A 20,367-nucleotide genomic window follows, 5' to 3' on the forward strand; every position below is an offset into this window, starting at 1 on the left:
ACCCAGCGGAGGTGTGTACTGACCCAGCGTTGGTGTGTGCTGACCCAGCGAAGGTGTGTGCTGACCCAGTGTTGGTGCGTGCTGACCCAGCAGGGGGCAGCAGTGCGTCCCTCACCTTGATGGTGACGGTGCGGCCGGTGCTGTTGTCGTGCATGAAGACCCGCAGCATGTGGGGGATCAGCTGCGGCAGGTAGAGCTTGAACTCCCCGCCCAGCGCCACCACGATCTGCTCCATCAGCAGGATGATGGTGTTCTGCATGGGGTTGTTCGGGGTCCAGTACTCCTGAGGAAACACAGACCGCGCGTCAGAGATACGCCCCACTGCACGGCACTCCCGGGGGGAGCCCGGAACGATCCGCACATTACCTCACCGACATTACATCACACCGCCCCGTCTCCTGAACCCAACGAGCGGTCCGCTGAGCCGTGTGATGCTGTCATCACTCTGTGTGTGTGTGCGTGCATGTGGGTGTGTGTGTCTGTGAGAGTATGCCTGCGTGTGTGCGTGTGTGCGTGTGCGTGTCTGTGAGTGGATGCCTGCGCGTGTGTGTGTGTGCGTGTATGTAAGGAATGTGCAAGCGTTGAGTCACGATCAGGCCTAAGAGCTTCCACTCCCAGCAAGGAGAAACCGTCTCCACCTTCATCAATCAGCGTCCATGCCCCAATATGACCCCCGGGCCCCTCAGGGACAGCTGCCTGCGGGATCAAAGTGAGTGAGGTGCACATAACGACCCACACCCTCCCTGAAGGGTTCCCCTGAGCCTCCAGACAGATTTACACAGGCCAGCACAGCTGAGGAGTGGCCCAGAGAGACAGGGAGAGACTGCATTACATCACACTCATATCATACTCATTCACACAGAACCACCACAAGAATATCCTTATATATCCTCAACCGAAGACTAGAGCACCCCACAGCACAATGACGTCAAACTCATAACATACTCATTCACACAGAACCACCTCAAATATATCCTTATATGTCCTCAACCAAGAACTAGAGCACCCCACAGCACAATGACGTCAAACTCATATCATACTCATTCACCCAGAACCACCCCACGTGTGATATATCCTTATATATCCCCCCACCACAGACAAGTGCACCATGCAGCTGATTGGTACCTTGCATGGCAGCCTATCGCTGTCGGTGTCTGAGTGTGTGTGTGTGTGTGTGTGTGTGTGAGTGTGTGTGTGAATGGGTGAATGAGAGGCATCAATTGTAAAGCACTGTATAAAACCAGTCCATTTTCCATTCATACAGCACACTGATAACATACTCATATCATACTCAATCACACAATAATATATATTCCCTTATACATACACCCCAAAGACTAGAGCACCCCGCGGCACACCGAGTGTGTTTTTACGGAAAAGGCGCATTCCTGCCCGCGGCAGGAGGAGCCAGTGACCTACATTCCCGTGCGTCCAGACAGACGGTCCCCATCACAGGGTTTTTAGGAGGCGCCTCCGGGAGCGGCCAGATCGCTCGACCCGCACCCCAGCGTTCGGGGCCGGACGCCTGGAGAAGCCCACATGACGACAGGAAGACGCGTGTGGGACCGCGGTCTGAGCGGTTCCGCTGACCCCCACAGCGCCCCGAGCCCGGAGAGGGGCTTATCGGCGCCTCAAACGCCACCGCTTTCAAACGCCACCGCTTTCAAACGCCACCGCTTTCAAACGCCACCGCTTTCAAACGCTACCGCTTTCAAACGCTGCGATCGGGAGCCGCGGAGGGGATAATACATAGAGACAGCGACGCTAATAGAAACCAGCGGGGAAGCACGTTCGCTCACTGGGCTTGGTCACGCGTGTCCGTGTTCACATGCACAGCGAAGACAACGCAGGGTAAATGCCATGCCACGAGGGACGGACCAGTGACACACGCTGGGGCAGCTGCCAAACGGGGCGGCTGCCAAACGGGGCCGCAAAGATCATTGCGTCAGAGCATTGTTTGGGAAATGAGTGAATCGCCTGTGGGCTAGGGGGGAAAAATCCAGACCTTGGAGAAAATAATGAAAATAACAATAACAATAATAAAGCATAGAGTGAACATCAGTATATGACTAGACATATTGTTCATTTTGCTGTCAACAATGAACGGAGTCTAATGGAAAAATAGGGTTTTTTACAAAAAATATAGGTACCACTAGGGGGCGACTTCATATCTGCAGAGCTGAGAGCAGACGCCTCAGAGTTGAGGGCAGAGCTGAGAGCAGACGCCTCAGAGCTGAGAGCAGACGGCGGGGGAGGGAAATGGCGGTGAAATAAGCGGCCCTCTCACACAGCGTTGGGCCGTGAGGTCATTGGCCGGAGCGTGTCCTCTGCTTTCCCGCTCTGGGACTGGACCGGACCTCCTAGGGGAACCGCCAGCGCGGTTTAACGCCATGACCACAGCGCTGGATGGCTATTCCGGATCCTTCTCTGGAACGCGGGGAGTGGAGTGGGCGCGCGACAGAAGAAAGGGCCCGTTGTGCTCTCCTGCCTTTCATCGGATTTCTCATCATAAATTGAGAGCTCAGAGAGCAAACGGTCCAACTTTATTATTTTTTTATTTCCTCCAGTGGGTTGCTGCTGACAAGCTACACTCAAATAAAACATTTATTATTCTCCGTACACCCGTCAGAAAGGCGGATTCCTTGAAATGACGCCTTAAATCCAAACACGCGGGCACACAGGCTGATAAAACTGCACACTGCGGACTTTTCCAGACTCGTTCGGCGCTGACAGGCCGACTCACGTTGATAAACGCAGGCCAGGCGTGATGATCGAGGCTGCCATCGCCGAGGTTCTGTTCGAGGGCTACGAGAGAGGGGAGAGTGCGGTGCAGCTCCTGTCCAGCAGGGGGAGACAGAGAGGTCCGCGCGGGGCACCAGTACTCACTCTGATGAGGGTGAAGATGTCGTCCATGTAGGGCCTGATGTGGATCTTCACAAAGCACACCAGCATCCCCAACTGCTGGAAGAGAAACTGGAGGGAGGGAGAGAAAGAGAGAGAGAGGGAGAGAGAGGGAGAGAGAGGGAGAGAGTGGGAGGGAGAGAGGGAGGGAACGGGAGAGGTGAAACCAAAACAGCCCGAATGCTTACGTGCATTTACAAAATTCAATCAGGTATCAATCCCTCAGACCTCTAAGCTCCATAGCTAATCCAAATAGACCCCTGCCACAGTCAATTCCAACTGTAATTTCACACATTTACACTGTCTGCTATGACCAGGAAATGAACTGAGATAAAAGGAACTACTGGGTGGACTGTGTGCGCCAGGGCTTAAGCCTATCAATATAAAACTGAAAATGTGGTTTTAGAAAATGCACCGCCAATCTTTGGTGAACAAAAAGCTTGTTCAGACAAAGTCGGCACAAACCCACAAAAGTATGAATCCGTCCATTGAAGTGCAGGACCAAGCGTTATTTCCACAGCGCCTGGCTATCGACGGAGGTGGCCGTCACACATACCTGCTGAAACTAGATTCGCTTTTCAACGGCTCGAATATCACATGCTGACGTCTTCCTTTTGACAGACTGTTTTTCGAGACAGAGATTATCCCGTGTGTATTTCGTACAATATTAAATAACAAGGGTTTCGGTTCTAAATGAGAGAACGTAAGAGTCAGAGGGCACTTCAGACGACTTGGACTAAATTCTCCGTTCCAAATATTGGAAAACCAATTTATAAAATGGCCTTTTTTCTTCATGACCTAATGTCAAGCTTATTTAAAAACCTTCTGAAATGACCTGTAATGAGCATATTTTATTTGTATAACCGGGGTGATTAGAGGTAATAAACCCAAGCCATTTAAAAGTGCACCTAAAAAGCACACTGTAAAAGTCATTGCATATAATTGCGATCTAATGTGGTTTTTATCAGATATTTTTCTGAGCAGCTATTCTTTTCCATTTCATAATCTCCAGCAGCAATATTAAATATTTTACAGATGAACCATATGTATAAATCCTTAAGACTGCTCACGAGGGCACATGTTAAATACACACAGCAGGAGGCATTTAAACGAGCACAGCACGCTACCACAACCACTGCTCACAGGGGAAAACATTATTGTTGACTGGATCATGCACATATTTATTCATTTATACTAATTTATATTGTATGTTATATTTCTATTCCGTTCTTTCCTCATGTCTTTATTCACTGCATTTGGTTGTCACTACCTTGCAATACACATTGCACCACGCACTTCATATGTTACTCGTCAGTAGCAAAAGCACCTTTTGTTGTCCTGGGTGCCTGTACTCTGCAATTTAGACCTGGGACAAATACGTAATTGTTTTGGATTCAAATACCTTTCTGTGGTCAAATAATCTCACCCACACTTTTTGAGCGTACTTCGTAGGTTCCAATACACCAGACAAGCTCAGTAAAGTGTAGAAAGGTATTTGAATCACATCTTTGTTCCAGGTCAGGCGCAAGGGCAGAACCGGATTCAACTCAAATCGATCCAGCCCAGTTGAAAACGCAGGAGGGCCCTGGGTTGGCGTACCTCCCGGATGTTGGCATCGCAGACGCGGATGACGTTGAGGAAGGTGGGCATGACCTGGGGCAGGAACTGCACGCACTTCAGCCCCAGGGACTTGAAGATGAAGGTGACGGCCTGCACCACCATGGTGTGGTGGTTGGAGAGCGAGGGGTCGCGCAGGATGCGCATGAGGGTGACGATGGCCACCGCCGGGTAGAACTCGTCCAGCGGCAGGTTCCCCATGTTCACCAGCATCTCACTGGTGCTGTAGTCCGCTGCAGAGACCAGGGCACTGCGGGTCAGTCTCTCTCTCTCTCTCACACACGCGCTCACACTCACACGCGCTCTCACTCACTCACGCACGCACGCACTCACTCACTCACTCACTCACTCACTCACTCACTCACTCACTCACTCACTCACTCACTCACTCACTCACTCACTCACTCACTCACTCACTCACTCACTCACTCACTCACTCACTCACTCACTCACTCACTCACTCACTCACTCACTCACTCACTCACTCACTCACTCACTCACTCAACCGCCATCTTACACCACTTCCACACACACCCCTCCATGTTACACCACTTCCACCAACAGACAACCGCCACCTTACCCTGCTCGAATGCACCATCAGTCAGTTCCCACACACACACACACACACACACACACACACACACACACACACACACACACAACCAGGAGACACTGAGCCACCTTCTTAAATAAGATTTATACAGATAATTTTTTGTGAATGAATCATTTTTTAATAAGATGCCTTGCTCCTGTAATAGCATGTGCATATGCGCATGAAGCCCTTGCTCCATGTTGAAGAGGTCTTTGGCAGGAAATGGATCACATCTCCATCATGAACAGAGTCCAGTGGTGCTTTCGTGGATGAGGTTACAGTGATTACGGCATTTCCCCGCACTGACCCACTAAAGAGCGGGGCCAGAAAGCGCAGCTGCCCCTGCTGTTTTTAATTTCTCTCTCATGTGTCAATGATCACTATACGGGCCTTGCCAACGAAATGAACTAATGTTTTACTATGCTCTACGAGAAACTGCTAAACAGCGTTTGGCGGTCACATCACACAGTGTTTTCGACGGTAACACAAACAAACACGCAGACGCACGTGCACGCGAGCACGTACACACACACACACACGGACACAAACGCACATCCCCGCAGCACTGAAACACTGTGTTCCGGATGAAGGGGTGCGTTTCCTGCACCGATGTGGGCAGGTGAACCCAGCGGCTCTCCTGCTGGGCTCCATCACGGCCGACCCAGCACCCCGCCTGCTGCAGCCAGCACACGTCTGGGCCGTGAACCCGGAGGAGTGCGCTCCGACGGGCCAGGAGCTCACTCGGTGTTTTTTAGGAACGGCCCAGGGCACCCGGCCGAACGGAGACGCGGGACGGGACAGCCAAACCCGAAGACCGGTGCACAACACCACCACCAAAACGCCTTCCTCGAAGTGTGAACGTGCTCTAACGTTGCAGGAACAGCCGCGCGATTACGTTACCGTCCAATAAAACCCGCGGGTGGGAAAAGTCAACTCTGCACTCGTAGAAAAACAGTTTATACGGGCCGTGTGGAGCCATAAAAACCTGGGACGAACAGAGGTCCTCAGCCGTGCAGTGGCCAGACCGATGTGGGAGGGGTCGGCACGTTTTCCCGCCGATCTGCACGTTTCCCCCGGTGATCGGCACGTTTTCCCGCCGATCTGCACGTTTCCCCCGGTGATCGGCACGTTTCCCCGCCGATCTGCACGTTTCCCCGGCGATAAGCACGTTTCCATGGCGATCTGTAATAGCAGACAGCCTCAGAGAGCCACAGACTGCAGTCACGCGCAAGCCTCTGTGCTTTTGGCAGCCGTGCAACAGATCTCAGATACCCCGGCCGTCCCTAGAGACCGACTGCGGACCACCTGGCCTTTGGCGGGAAGCCAGCTGCATTCTGGGAGCTGGCTGTCGCCCGCGTGCGGTTTGTGTACGTCGGTTGTGGCTGGAGGGGAGATGACGGCGCTTCCCCAACGCTGAGAGATTTACAGCCCAGCTCGTACCCACCGGGCAAATGGCCAGCGAGTGCTGCGCTGTGATTGGTTACCGCCACTCCGCTGCTTAATCATAAACCCAGTGTACAGCACCCCCAACCCCCACACCCCGTCCCACACGCCCCCCCGGCCCCCGGATTCCACCGAAAGGGCTTCCTGTCCCCCAGACGGATACATTTGGCTGTTCTCTCATAAACACTGGTGCGTCCCAGCACGTTCCCTGTACTACAGGTATGGGCTGAGATGCCCGCCAGTACCCTGCCCTGTTCCTGCACACAGAGCAAAGCAGGCCCAGCACAGAGGCGTTCAGTGTCAGAGTAATGAGTGAAACCCAAGAGCCACTAAGCCTCCCACGGTGGATTCAGAGCAGCGTCACGCCCCCGGTCCCAGACCATACAGGATTACGTGACGGGTCACGGAGACTCTCTCTGGTTCTGAGCGGGGCCCAGGAGGGGCCGCGGGTCACACGACGAGGAGCAGACAGCTGCTGCACCAGACGCTTGACCCCGACGGTAACCGCACACCGTGGCGTGGAGAGTCCTCCGCATCCTGTCCTGGCCACCACTGCGGCCGGCCTGCTAAAGCCATCAGGAGCCCGCGGGGAGAGCCACTGAGCACGCAGGGAGAGCCACTGAGCACGCAGGGAGAGCCACTGAGCGCGCAGGGAGAGCCACAGAGTGCGCAGGGAGAGCCACTGAGCAAGCGGGGAGAGCCACTGAGCAAGCGGGGAGAGCCACTGAGCAAGCGGGGAGAGCCACTGAGCAAGCGGGGAGAGCCACGGAGCGCACAGGAGAGCCACTGAGCTCACAGGGAGAGCCATGGAGCAGGGCTCTGGGGCGAGAGGTGCAGGGGGGGGTTTGGGGCGAAAACCGAGGGTCTCCATTTCCACCCCTCCAGTCTCTGAGGACAACAGCTCCACTCCCCTCCCCCGCCCTCACACCTACCGGACTCACACACCAGGTCTACTAACGAGCGGCCAAACGCCCACTCCGGTTTTTAACCACCGTGAGCCGACACGCTACATTTAGGGGGTCTCATTACTGCGTGTGATTGGCCCTAATTACCCCTGGTAATGACATCAGCACACCAGCCCCAGGCTGAAAGGCATCTCTATGGGTCCGCTCTACAGGCAGGTACCGCAGGGCAACCACATCTGTGAAACAGAGCGGGGACAGTGTGCGTCTGCCACAGCACGACACCACATCCCATCCAGGAAAAGCCCACTTGTTCTGCATTTTTACGCACAGAAAAACAGCAGTAATACGACACAGGCAGATGGGAAGGAGGAATTCTGGAAGGACAGCGACAGCCGGCGGTGCCATGCGTTCGTGTTTGCGTGTGGGATACACCCGTAAAAACAGGGACAGGACTTGGATGTACATTTCGTCCTCTGAAGAGAAACAAACACATACACCGCCCCCCCCCCCCTCTTCCGTCTGGTTTTACCGTGACCGTTTCGAGGGGTGCGGCTGTACTGGGACAGGTCGGAGGGGCGTACACACTTACCCGAGTCCTGGCTGGATTTAGATTCCGACAGGCTGACCGCGGAGGCGTCGCGTGATTGGTCAATCATGCCGATGTTGACCTTGTGCTTGTAGGGGTCCAGGGCTCCCAGCAGGCCTAGCACTCGAATGGCCTGTGAACACAGCGGAGCGATCCATCAGGAGGGAACGGGGGGGAGGGGAGGGTGGAACAATCCATTCAGACGTGTTAGGGTGTGGTAGGTAGGGAGAATGTGTTAGGATTGGCGGTGGGAGACAGTGTAGGGAAGCTAGTTAATGAGATTCCCTGAAACACCGACCAACAGCTGCAACCAGGAAACCCGGCAATCCATCACCAGCCAATCAGTGAGCATGCACTCCATCATCAGCCAATTAAAGTGTTCCAGTAGTACACTGTCAGGTGCAGCTGAGTTTTCATTATTCCTTCTTCTCCGTGTGTGTGTGTGTAACGGTGATGCCTACACTTTTATTAATAATTGCCCGGAGAAACAGTCGTATTAAAAACCTGTCATCAAAACAATTCTAATATTTAATGACCAGGCTGAACTGAAACACATTTCTTCCAGGAAAGCAGGGGCAGAAGCCAGCTTCATTTTATTAGCACAGGATCACATCCAGATAACTTCCATTTCTTATATTACCATCTGCATCCAGCAGCATATTTCCTGAAACAATACAACTGAAGCACCTCGCTTATGGGAACCGTGGCGGTGCCTCACCGGATATTGAGTCTGTAAGTCTACATATCATCCAAGAATACGGATTCATGCAAACATAGCATCTCTCTCTGAAACACATCGGTATGAGTTAGACACAGTACCTCTCTCTGAAACCCCCACATCAGTGTGAGTCAGACACAGTACCTCTCTCCTGATGCCCTGGTTCTGCTCCGTCTTCAGGAAGTTGAGCAGCACCTCCAGCAGAGAGGGGTATTTTCGGTAGGGCTCCACCACGTACCCCGTGCTGGCCACCTGCTGCCCCAGGGTCCACAGCGCCACCTGGTGGAGAGGGAACAAGACCGTCGCTGAAGTCGTCAGTGATTGCCATTTCCTCTCTCTCTCTCTCTCTCTCTCTCTCTCTCTCTCTCTCTCTCTCTCTCTCTCTCTCTCTCTCTCTCTCTCTCTCTCTCTCTCTCTCTCTCTCTCTCTCTCTCTCTCTCTCTCTCTCTCTCTCTCTCTGTCTCCCTCACTCTCTCCCTCTCTCCCTCCCTCACTCTCTCGTCTCAGCGACAGCGGCGTCTTCCTGGGGCTAAATCACGGCCACTTCACGACACGCTTAATCACAAAAGCAGGACAGAGAAATATCTGCGGTAACGGGAAACCGGGGGGAAAGGGTGGATTCAGACAGTGACCTTTCCGCTGCACAGGTGACTGTTCCCAAACACGATCGGGTTTCACGGCGGAGACTCCAGCCCTGGCTCCAGAGGGAAATAAGAGCACAGAATGGCCTTTCCCCAGGCTTTTAGCAGGGCCAAACTCGCTCCACCAAGAGGAAGGACACTTTATTTGGTATTTATTAGACTTCTGCTGCTGTGGATATTTGAGTTACTGTCGTCTTCCTCTCTGCTTGGACCAGTCTGGCCATTCTCCTCTGACCTGTCATTAATAAGGCATTGTCCTCAATGGAACTGCTGGGAATCCCCTGGGATTTTACACAGATACTCTTGGCCAAAGTCACTTCTAAAAAGATCACATTTAACAAATAAAGTTTGGTCTGAACAACAACTTTTGACCATTGCAGCCACATGATTGCCTGATTAGATATTGACATTGACAAGCTGGTGTGCAAGTGTACCTAACAAAGTGGTCACTGAGTATATAAGCCACAGTAGCCTTTGCCAGCCTTTGAACAGGGCTAATCTCTCTATCTGCTGTATTTACTCAGTAATCACAGTGGGGCAAATGGGAGGTAAAGCACACAATGACATACAGCTCATAGTCTGAAGGGTACTTTTTTTGGGGTGGGGGAAGCCAAACATCTGGAAGCACTCACAGATAAACAGCTACCCCTGCACTTTTCTATCCAAAATGGCAGCAACAAGAATGAATAAATAAGATTCCTAATAAAATCAACAGACCCTAAAGGTTTAAGAGACGTTACATGTATTCCAACATCGGTGCAGTGAAGAGCTATTTACATTGTTCTTTATAATGGTGGTAACAGTGGGGTGAGGTTTACTAGGTAATGAGGTCGTACCGGTCTCTTAGCCAATGAGGAGAGCTGTCGGGTGAGGTTTACTAGGTTGTGAGGTCGTACCTGTCTCTTAGCCAATGAGGAGAGCTGTCGGGTGAGGTTTACTAGGTAATGAGGTCGTACCGGTCTCTTAGCCAATGAGGAGAGCTGTCGGGTGAGGTTTACTAGGTTGTGAGGTCGTACCTGTCTCTTAGCCAATGAGGAGAGCTGTCGGGTGAGGTTTACTAGGTAATGAGGTCGTACCTGCCTCTTAGCCAATGAGGAGAGCAGTGCGGTGAGGTTTATTAGGTCAGAAGGTGGTACCTATCTCTTAGCCAATGAGGAGAGCAGTGCGGTGAGGTTTATTAGGTCATAAAGTCATACCTGTGTCTTAGCCAATCAGGAGAGCGTGCAGTGAGGTTTATTAGGTCAGAAGGTGGTACCTATCTCTTAGCCAATCAGGAGAGCGTGCAGTGAGGTTTATTAGGTCATAAGGTGGTACCTATCTCTTAGCGAATGAGGAGAGGAGTGGGGTGAGGGTGAGGTTTATTAGGTCATAAGGTTGTACCTGTCTCTTAGCCAATGAGGAGGAGTCCTGCAGCATGTCCATGATGATGGGGAAGAGCTCATCCATCCACTTCCTCATCTCCAGACCACTGACCTGTAGCACACACACACACACACACACACACACACACACACACACACTTAGTGCCAAGTGTTATCTCTCTGTCCCTCTCTCTCATAACTACAAGCACACACGTACCCTTAGATGGTCTTACAGTCAAACTAACTGCTCTCACACATGCAAAGACCATCTCAATCATTTTCTCACTCACACACACACACACACACACACACACAGACACACAGACACACACACACACAATCCTGCTCTCCACCAATCACAGCTAACAGCTCCAAGGACAGGTAACAATGCCCAGCACAGTTACCCAGTCCAGGGCCAGTGGTCCAGACTGAGCCCTACCTGAGCCAGCTCTCCGATGGTGGCCAGGACGCTGATGACCACCCCGGGGTTGGGGTCTGGATCCTTCAGCTTCAGGATGAGAGCCTGGAGAGAGAGCAGCACCAGGGGACAGGGTTATAGAGCCTGGAGGCAGAGCAGCACCAGGGGACAGTGATTATAGAGCCTGGATGCAGAGCGCAGCATGAGGGGACAGTGATAATAGAGCCAGGAGGCAGAGCAGCACCAGGGGATAGTGATTATAGAGCCTGGAGGCAGAGCAGCACCAGGGGACAGTGATTATAGAGCCTGGAGGCAGAGCAGCACCAGGGGACAGTGATTATAGAGCCTGGATGCAGAGCAGCATGAGGGGACAGTGATAATAGAGCCTGGAGGCAGAGCAGCACCAGGGGACAGTGATTATAGAGCCTGGAGGCAGAGCAGCACCAGGGGACAGTGATTATAGAGGGGAGGGGGGTTAGGGGTTAACACTAGCCCCAGGGTACAGTGATCTGTGGGGGGGTGTTTTTAACAGAACAAGGGGAAAGTGTGTAACAGCAGTAGTGCAGAGGGCAGAGCGCGGTGGCCGGACCTTGAGAATGGGCTCCATGTAGGGGCGTATGAGGCGGGGCGCGTTGGAGACCAGGTGACCCAGCATGCGGGCGCTCTGCTCCTTGTTCCGGCCCACGCCGCTGTGCTCCAGCTCGGTCAGGATCTGCGGGGCGACAACACAAAGCACAACGGGTCTAAAGGCAGTCCATTCCTCTACAGATAAACCGGGGAGAAGCTCCAGACTGAACTTCAGCAGCGACACAAGGCTGCCATCTGCTGGTGGGAAGGTGGAAAAGCAAGTCAACCAGCACTGAACTCCATCATGCCTCGTAAATACCGCGCACCTGTACATACTTTTGGACAAAATAACTGGGGTTTCCTGCACAGAGACAAAAGAACAAAAACCTGAATAACAGCAGCTTGTGTCTCCAGGAATTCGAGAGGTTTCTGCTTCCCTCACTGAAGTGCGCATCTCATTTAACTAGATGCCAAATGAGGAGGCAAAAACTTGCCCTTGAGCTCCAGATGTTTGCTGATGGCCGACGGTAATCTCCGAGACCCTAAAGACAAGCCGCCCCCCCCCCCGCTGGTCTCCACGGTTACCTGGATGAGCATCTTGCGCAGGAAGGGCATGACGAAGGCGGGGTTCATGGAGCTCAGGCGGCCGATGGTGCAGATGGCCAGCTCGCGGATCTCGAACACCTCGTCGTTCAGAGCCACGAACAGCGCCTGCAGGTTCTCCGCCTGCGCCAGGTGGGCGTCGAAGCGCTCGTCCAGGGAGGCCAGCACGCAGTACCGGATATCAGGGTCTGAGAGGGCAGGAGAGGCCTTCCAGTGAGAGCAGCCTGGGGCCCTGGGGCCTACCCTCAACCATTACACACTACTACACATACCCGGGCATGACAGGCTTACTCCCCGTCTTACTCCCTTACGGTGGTAAAAAACAGGAACCATTCAGACATCACACTGGGAAGTCTGTCTTGTCTGTTTTGCACCATTTTTGTCCTTCCTACTTGGGTGAGGATTGCTAAATTACATTCAGTAAAACCAGCCCCACCCCCCATGCTCTAGCCTCACCCCCAGACCCTAGCCAGACCCCCAGGATATATCCCCCTCACACGCAGTTCTGCCTCCCTCCCTCTCTGGGGGTCTCCATCCCCTCCTCCCTCCCTCTCTGGGGGTCTCCATCCCCTCTTCCCTCCCTCTCTGGGGGTCTCCATCCCCTCTTCCCTCCCTCTCTGGGGGTCTCTATCCCCTCCTCCCTCCCTCCCTGTGGGTCTCCATCCCCTCCTCCCTCCCTCTCTGGGGGTCTCCATCCCCTCCTCCCTCCCTCTCTGGGGATCTCCATCCCCTCCTCCCTCCCTCCCTGTGGGTCTCCATCCCCTCCTCCCTCCCTCCCTGTGGGAACTCCAGCCCCTCCTCACCCGGGTCGGTGATGCCCACCACCAGCAGCTTGCTGAGGACGTCGGCCACCACCTGCACGGCGGTCTGGCTGACCACGTGGCCGTGGCCGCTGATGAGGTGGATGGAGGGGGTGAGGAGGCGCGAGCAGGTCCGCGCCGCCTCCATGCGGATCTCCTTGTGCTCGCTGTTCAGGAAGTGGTCCGCGCAGTGGCGCACAAACTGCGTCAGGGAGTGTCCTGGGGGCCAGGGCACACGAGGAGGGGTTAGCGGAGAGGAAACGGTACATTACATTACATTATTGGCATTTGGCAGACGCTCTTATCCAGAGCGACGTACAGTTGATTAGACTAAGCAGGGGACAATCCTCCCCTGGAGCAATGCAGGGTTAAGGGCCTTGCTCAAGGGCCCAAAGGCTGTGCGGATCTTACTGTGGCTACACCGGGATTAGAACCACCGACCTTGCGTGTCCCAGTCAGTTACCTTAACCACTACGCTACCGGCCGCCCCTTGTACCCTACCGGGGTACTTGCCCCGGTACCCTTGTACAACCACATCTTCCCTTACACTGAACATTGGGTGTACCGATTATTCGCCTACTTATCTATTGAATAAAAAAAAGCGTTGGCCGCACATGTACGTCGAGACTGACACGTTAACCCGACAGCTCTGACCTTCGAACTCGAAGCTGCCGAGCGTGCGCAGGGCCAGGGTGATGCTGCCCACGTCGCTGGCCTCGGGGATGTTGGTGAGGCTGGGCGAGGCCAGCTGGTAGGCCAGGCCCTTGGGCATGCCCGGGTGCCGCAGGGGCTTGTGCATGAGCACCAGGGACAGCATCTTCAGCAGCCCGTCCTGGATGTCCTTCTTCAGCTGCGGGATCTGCCTGCTCAGGTCGTACAGCACCGCCGTCAGGGCAGGGCTGCGTACGGAGAGAACGGGAGTTATACACACACACTCTGTACATACACACACATACTGTACACAGACACACACACACAAACACACTCACACACACAGCACCGCCGTCAGGGCAGGGCTGTGTACGGAGAGAACGGGTGTTATACACACATACTCTATACATACACACACATACTGTACACAGACACACACACAAACACACTCACACACACAGCAACACTGTCACGGAGAGAACAGGAGTTATACACACATATTGCACACTCACACACACATACACAGACACATACACACACTCACACTCACTCGTATTTCACTGGGTTTATATACACACATACAATACACACACACACACACACACACACACACACATTCAGGTTGCACAGCACCGTCATCAGGCCTGGGCTATGTACAGAGAATACAGGCAATATATACACTCACTCACATACACACACTCAAACAGACACACATTTAATACACTCGGTTCATTCTCATACATGCACACACACACACACACACACACCTGAGGCCCACAGCCAGCATCGGCTCCAGCAGCTCCTTGATGTCCTGGTGGATGCTGGGCCCCATGGCTCGGGACAGCATGCTGATGCAGGTGAACACGGTGGCGTCCACCTGCATGGTCTTCTGTCTCCTGAGAGAGAGAGAGAGGGGCAGGAAACAGAGTCACACAGCGCACCCTACAGTACAGGAGGACCGAAGTACAGACCGCTCTCTACAGGGCTTATTGTGCCACACTGCTCACAGCGAGAGCCACCATCAGTACGGGAGAACCGAAGCAGGGACGGTTCCAGAGGAGAATTTCACAGCGCCACCCTGAGTACGGGAGGACCAACAGAGGGACGGCTCTACAGCGGGGTGACTTGTGTCACTCTGCTCACAGCGCCACCCTCAGTACGGGAGGACCAACAGAGGGACGGCTCAACAGTGGGGTGACTTGTGTCACACTGCTCACAGCGCCACCCTGAGTACAGGAGGATCAACAGAGGGACGGCTCTACAGTGGGGTGACTTGTGTCACTCTGCTCACAGCGCCACCCTCAGTACGGGAGGACCGGCACAGGGACGCATGTGTTCAGGGCTCTTACTTGTGCGCGAAGTCCTTGGGCGGCAGGGCGGCTTTGATGATCTCCAGGATCTTGGTGAGGTAGGGCTGGATCTCGGCGCGCACCGCCACCACCAGCAGCCCCAGGGCCTGGAAGGCCGCCGTGCGCTCCTTCTCCTTCTTCAGACAGCCCAGCAGGTGGCTCATGGTGTCCGACAGGTACTGATCTGGAGCACAAACCAGGCAGGGCTTTACACACTACCACCAGGAGGCAGAGGCCCCCGGCAGGGTCCAAACAAACCAGAGACCATCACTACCTCTCTGCTCAGACTGCTGATTTCACCAGCTAATTTAACTCACCCATTTGTTCTGCTCTGATAGATCAGCCATTACATTTAATTATATCTTAACTACTACACTGAAGGGGTCAGCTGAAGCTGGGCTCCCCCGCTATCTGGTTCCTCTGATTTTTTGAGTATTTTTTGTTTCGGGGCTACACTCAGTGATGTAGCGGTTATAGGGCGTGTTTCAGGGCTAGGCGACACACAGTGACGTAGCGGTTAGAAGTCGTGTTTCGGGGTGCACTCGGACCTGTGAAGTTGTGCGGTTGGAAGGCGGCGAGGCGGGGCAGCAGGTTGAGGATGGTCATCTGGATCAGCGGGTTCTTACTGGTCCGGTACTTCAGCACCCAGCGACACACCTGAGAGACCAGAGCAGCGTTCAGACGTGTGCATACAAGGGCTGTCAACATTTAAATATAGGTAAAAAGGATATTCAACAACATTTCAATTAAGGCAATCGGGTGCATACACTGAAAATCGACCATGTGCTACACCTTGTTATCAAACCCAATTTTTTTCCACTCGTGCATAGCCACTTAGACTAGCCGATCACAGAAGAGATTGCTCGAATATCAGGAACCTGGTCATGCGTACACACACCTACACAGACAATCGCTAATAGAGTCATCCACATACACACGGAATCAACGAAAAACACTAGCACACACAAAAAACATAGCAAATGTACGCGCGATCATCCCGACGTCCACCCTCCCGGGCCCCCGTGGAGGCCCCTGTGGAGGCCCCAGTGCCTCACCTGGTCGAAGCGCTCCTCCATCAGCTCGCGGCAGTAGCGGCTCTCCACCAGGGTGTTCTTGGATGGCACGGGCGCGGCCCCGAAGCTGAGGAAGCCCTGGGGGGTGCTGTATCCCAGAAGCCCCAGCAGCGCGTTGGACTGCTGCGGCTGGACCGACTGGAAGCTGGTGAAGGGCGTGATGTGGCGGGGCTTGGTGCCGAAGCCCATCAGCTCCTTACAGTACTTATCGTGGACCAGCTGCTGCTGCGTGATCTCCTCCATCTCCTCCCGCATGCGCTGGGGGGGGGGGGGAGACGGGCTGTCAGAGACGTTCAACACAGGGGGACTCCCTGCTCACACTGGCCAAGTAAGGCCAGTCATCGTGGATATATAGACAGCTATCTACAAGTACGGTCATCCCACAATAGAGTTAACATTTAGTACTTCAATGATGTAGCTACTTAGTTCAGCCTACACTACTGGTGTCTCGCTTTTATAGACATACAACCTACGAGGGGGCTGTCAGTGAGGCTCTGATCCACACGGGGGGGCTCTCTGGTCACACTGGCCAAGTACTGCCAGTCATCGTATATAGATAGACTGCTAGCAACAAGTATAGTCATCCCACAACAGAGTTAACACGTAGTCCCTAATGATGTAGCTACACAGCTGGTGTCTCGCTTGCATAGCCATACGACGTAGATAGGTGGGTCGCCGAATGGATATAGGGCAGGCATCAGCAAGGGCCGAGAACTGCTGGTTTATTTCCCTCCGTTTACCCGGGAGTCAGGTGTGAGGACAGCCTGGCCAATCAGTAACACGAAAAGAAAACGCGGGCTTTGAAGGCCAATTAACCTTTATTTTACCAGGAATAGTTCCAATTGAGTTTCAAAATCTCTTTTACAAGGGAGTCCAGGCCAAGACAGCAGTACAAAATTTCCCACAGCATGACACTTAAAGCAGACAGACAGCATATCAGACCATGACTTTACAGTGTTCAGTAATTTAGTACAGTATACGCATTCAATGACCAAGAAGTCATTAATCCACACACAAGATTACGTCTGACGTTATTAGCGTACCAGAGCCAGTCAAATTAAATCTTATGACAGATAAATTGTGTTATTAATTCTGTCAGGGGTGTAAAGTGGAGTGTTAAATCATGACTCTGATTAAGGCCTGTGTGCCGGTTTGGGAGGCTCACCTCCCCCTCCATGCTGCTGATGCGGACCAGCTCGTTCAGGATCAGCAGGGCTCCATGGACCCGGTCATCCCGATTCATCCCTTTCTCCTTGGACAGAGTCTCGTCAAAACCCTTCTCCGCCTCGTCAAAGGTTTGCTAACGAATACAAATGCAAAAAAATCAACTATTTGTTCGGCACTGGCAAGAGCTGCAGGTTAAGGCTGCCACTTACATCAGCACAAACACTCAGGAAGATCTAAAGCAAAAGGCCACTAAAATAAGACCGTTCATCTGAGTCCTCATACATACATGTACACACAATAATTCTGAAGAAGGATGCAGTTATTTCATGGTCCCAAAAACCGTGCAAAAAAGAGACATGCAGGAATTGGCCCATGATGCACTGCTGCAGCCTACCTTGTACCACTGTGGCTTCTGCATCTCCTTGGTCTCGCGCTGCGTGGTCAGGATGAGGGAGGCCCGGAGGGCGGACACGGCGCCCTCGCGGATGGCCTGCTTCGAGTCCCACACCGCGTTGAAGATGTTGTCGAAGAAGGGCTGCACCTGCTGGAAGAAGAAGGTGGGCGCGCTAACGGCTAGCTCCCGCAGCACCAGCACCTGGAAGAGCACAAACACGCCGTCAGCGACTCCGTCTGCACCGTACGCAAAGCGCTAACTCACCACCGCAGCACTCCGTTAGCAGATCTGTGGGACTGCTTACGGGACACTGTTACAGGGAGTTTCACCTCAGCTAGGGAACCAGTGTTCTAGAGGCGTGGTAATGTTGTTGCCTTGCAGAGTGGAAGACCAGGGGTTATTGGCAAATCTGGCAAGTGAGCTCTTCACCTCTTCATGATAGAGATGACAAAGTATAGCAGTCAACCAACTCGCTTTGGTAGCTGACGTTAGCCAACTACCTAGCTAGGCCACTATGGTGCAATCATAACAGCTAGCCTAGCTACCCAGCTGTAGCTTACTGTAAATAACCGACCAGCAAGACCAGCTATACGACTTTCAACAAGACTTCCAGCCATAACACTTCCCGGTGTCACTCACAAATGTATCCCAGAACGTAGCGAACATATCTTACTCTGAGATGTATGTACTGATGCCCGATAGCGAAGTCGCTAATAAGTGCGTGTCTAAACGTGTGAGAGCCGCCCGGCTCCGTCCTCACCGCTGCGTGGCGTCTGCCTTCGTTCCTGTCTGCCCCCAGCCACTCCAGCGCCCTCTTCACCTCGAACTCCACGTACTCCGCCGTGAAGGTGTCCCCCGCCATGGACAGGTGGCCCATGGCCTTGGAGGCCATCTCCATGACTACGGGGTCGCTGGAGGGCAGCAGGTTGCGCAGGTAGTTCGCGAAGCGGCTGATTCTCGTGGCATTGCCGCCCTCCACTCCTATCAAGCTCACTGAGAATACAAGAGCAAACCTGCTGTTGGTTCTGCACAGAGACCCTTTTAATGCCGGAGGACCAAACAGCCAATTATCATTATTATTCTAATCTTCAGCTCTAGGTAGAAACAAACAACCCTTCTGAATATTTTTAGAATATTCCTCATTGCAAGTGCCGGATATTTAACATTTTCTTTTGCTTTTTTAACCAAGGCAATTTTTGCAACCAGCCTAAAACTAAGTGTTGAATGATTGTTCTGTAAATGAAGCTCTTGTGCTGGACACCTCTGCATGTTAGGACTGCCCTGGGCAAATAGCTGGGAGAGTCAAGTGTTCCAGGACTGTGGCCGAAAATGAGTAAGCAAGCAGGTGACTGTAGTTGTCTGTAGGTGACTGTCTTACCCCAATCCTTCAAATAGAGCATTCTTCCCACAACTCACCAATGGCAAGGATTCCACCTTTCTTCTCGTTGACGTCAGAGCTGGACACCAGCTCAAAGATGTGATGGTTCAGCTCATCGTAGAAAGTGGTCGCCTCTTCTTGGCTCAGCTTCAGGTAGAAATGCGGAGAGGGACAGATTTATGTGAATGTGTGAATTCAAACGCAAGTTCAATATCGCCGGTGACTATTCTTAGATTATGCATGTTCAGATATGCAGCTAGAAAACGTACACTGACAAAGACGTAATAAGGAGTGCTTCTCTACCTCTCTCAGTTCTGTCGTGACGTAGTGCTGGAGGTCCTTAGCGGCTTTGGCCCGGGTCTCCTCGTTGCGGCTTTTGAGGCCACTGACGAACTGCTGCAACACCGTCGCCGTGCCAGACATGGTGGCAGCAGTAACAGCTGGATACCGCTGCCCACCGGGGAACCTACACATAGGAAAGCAGTTTTTTTTCAGTCGTTACATTTAAATTGTGTGAACACGTATGTTGCATTTTTACAGCACCCAGGGTCATTCCACATGCACTGCTCAACTGAAACTTGTCAGCGACCAAGCTCGCAAATGGCATGCACTGTAAAATGTAAATCTTGACTAGTTAAATTACTTCATGGTGTTGCACAAAACGCCAACTGAAATGAATTTATTTGCCAGCTAGCTAACAACAAACCAAGACATGTTAGCTAGCTATGACCGGTGCTGCAAACACGTGTTTTTAACGTACTACACAACTGCACTTTGGACGACATGCAATGTTATCGATTATGGCAGCTAACTAGCAAAGGTGTAAATGCAGTGCAATGCCTTTGGGAACTTCGTCAAGACAAAAACCGATTTGAATGATTTTCGTTTTGGTAGCTAACGTTAGCTAGCTAACTACCTACATAGTCTACTACGGTGGAATCATAACAGCTAACCTAGCTAGCTAGCTAGCTAGCTGTAGCTTACTGTAAATAACTGGCCAGCAAGCTAGACTTCCTACATTCCATTGGCGTCATCCACAAAATGTATTCCAATTCACGACGTTTAAATCACGTTTGCGTAAAGAATTCATGTAGCTAAAATACCTTACGCTGGGATCTATATATTGAAAATTTGCTATTTCGCTAGCTGCGGAACACAACACTCATCTTCATTGAAGAAGCTAATAACTTGAGACAACCAAAC

General features: G+C 52.6%; 1 protein-coding gene across 5 annotated transcripts in view; it reads right to left on the reverse strand.

The window, feature by feature from the left end:
- The window catches only part of mtor (mechanistic target of rapamycin kinase), a 106,167-nt gene extending 85,800 nt beyond the window's left edge, over window positions 1-20,367 (reverse strand). For 2 of the 5 annotated variants that reach the window (XR_009709717.1, XM_061256950.1), the window contains exons 1-21: window positions 20,149-20,285; window positions 19,468-19,630; window positions 19,203-19,311; window positions 18,547-18,779; window positions 17,787-17,987; window positions 17,391-17,525; window positions 16,208-16,483; window positions 15,701-15,809; window positions 15,153-15,336; window positions 14,571-14,699; window positions 13,807-14,051; window positions 13,156-13,371; window positions 12,335-12,540; window positions 11,772-11,894; window positions 11,204-11,287; window positions 10,784-10,876; window positions 8,907-9,041; window positions 8,048-8,177; window positions 4,501-4,751; window positions 2,887-2,973; window positions 116-283 (exon numbers count right to left, since the gene is read on the reverse strand). Coding sequence is in view for 4 of the 5 variants with exons in the window: in XM_061256950.1 (XP_061112934.1) it covers window positions 116-283; window positions 2,887-2,973; window positions 4,501-4,751; window positions 8,048-8,177; window positions 8,907-9,041; window positions 10,784-10,876; window positions 11,204-11,287; window positions 11,772-11,894; window positions 12,335-12,540; window positions 13,156-13,371; window positions 13,807-14,051; window positions 14,571-14,699; window positions 15,153-15,336; window positions 15,701-15,809; window positions 16,208-16,483; window positions 17,391-17,525; window positions 17,787-17,987; window positions 18,547-18,779; window positions 19,203-19,311; window positions 19,468-19,630; window positions 20,149-20,198 (3,327 nt within the window). In the remaining variant the exon portion in view is untranslated. Of the gene's footprint in view, window positions 1-115; window positions 284-2,886; window positions 2,974-4,500; window positions 4,752-8,047; window positions 8,178-8,906; window positions 9,042-10,783; window positions 10,877-11,203; window positions 11,288-11,771; window positions 11,895-12,334; window positions 12,541-13,155; window positions 13,372-13,806; window positions 14,052-14,570; window positions 14,700-15,152; window positions 15,337-15,700; window positions 15,810-16,207; window positions 16,484-17,390; window positions 17,526-17,786; window positions 17,988-18,546; window positions 18,780-19,202; window positions 19,312-19,467; window positions 19,631-20,084; window positions 20,106-20,148 lie in introns of those variants that run through there. The other 3 variants (XM_061256952.1, XM_061256953.1, XM_061256951.1) reach the window with 3 other exon arrangements.

The sequence above is a fragment of the Conger conger genome, chromosome 10, assembly GCF_963514075.1.
Source record: "Conger conger chromosome 10, fConCon1.1, whole genome shotgun sequence".
NCBI classification, from domain to species: Eukaryota; Metazoa; Chordata; class Actinopteri; order Anguilliformes; family Congridae; genus Conger; species Conger conger.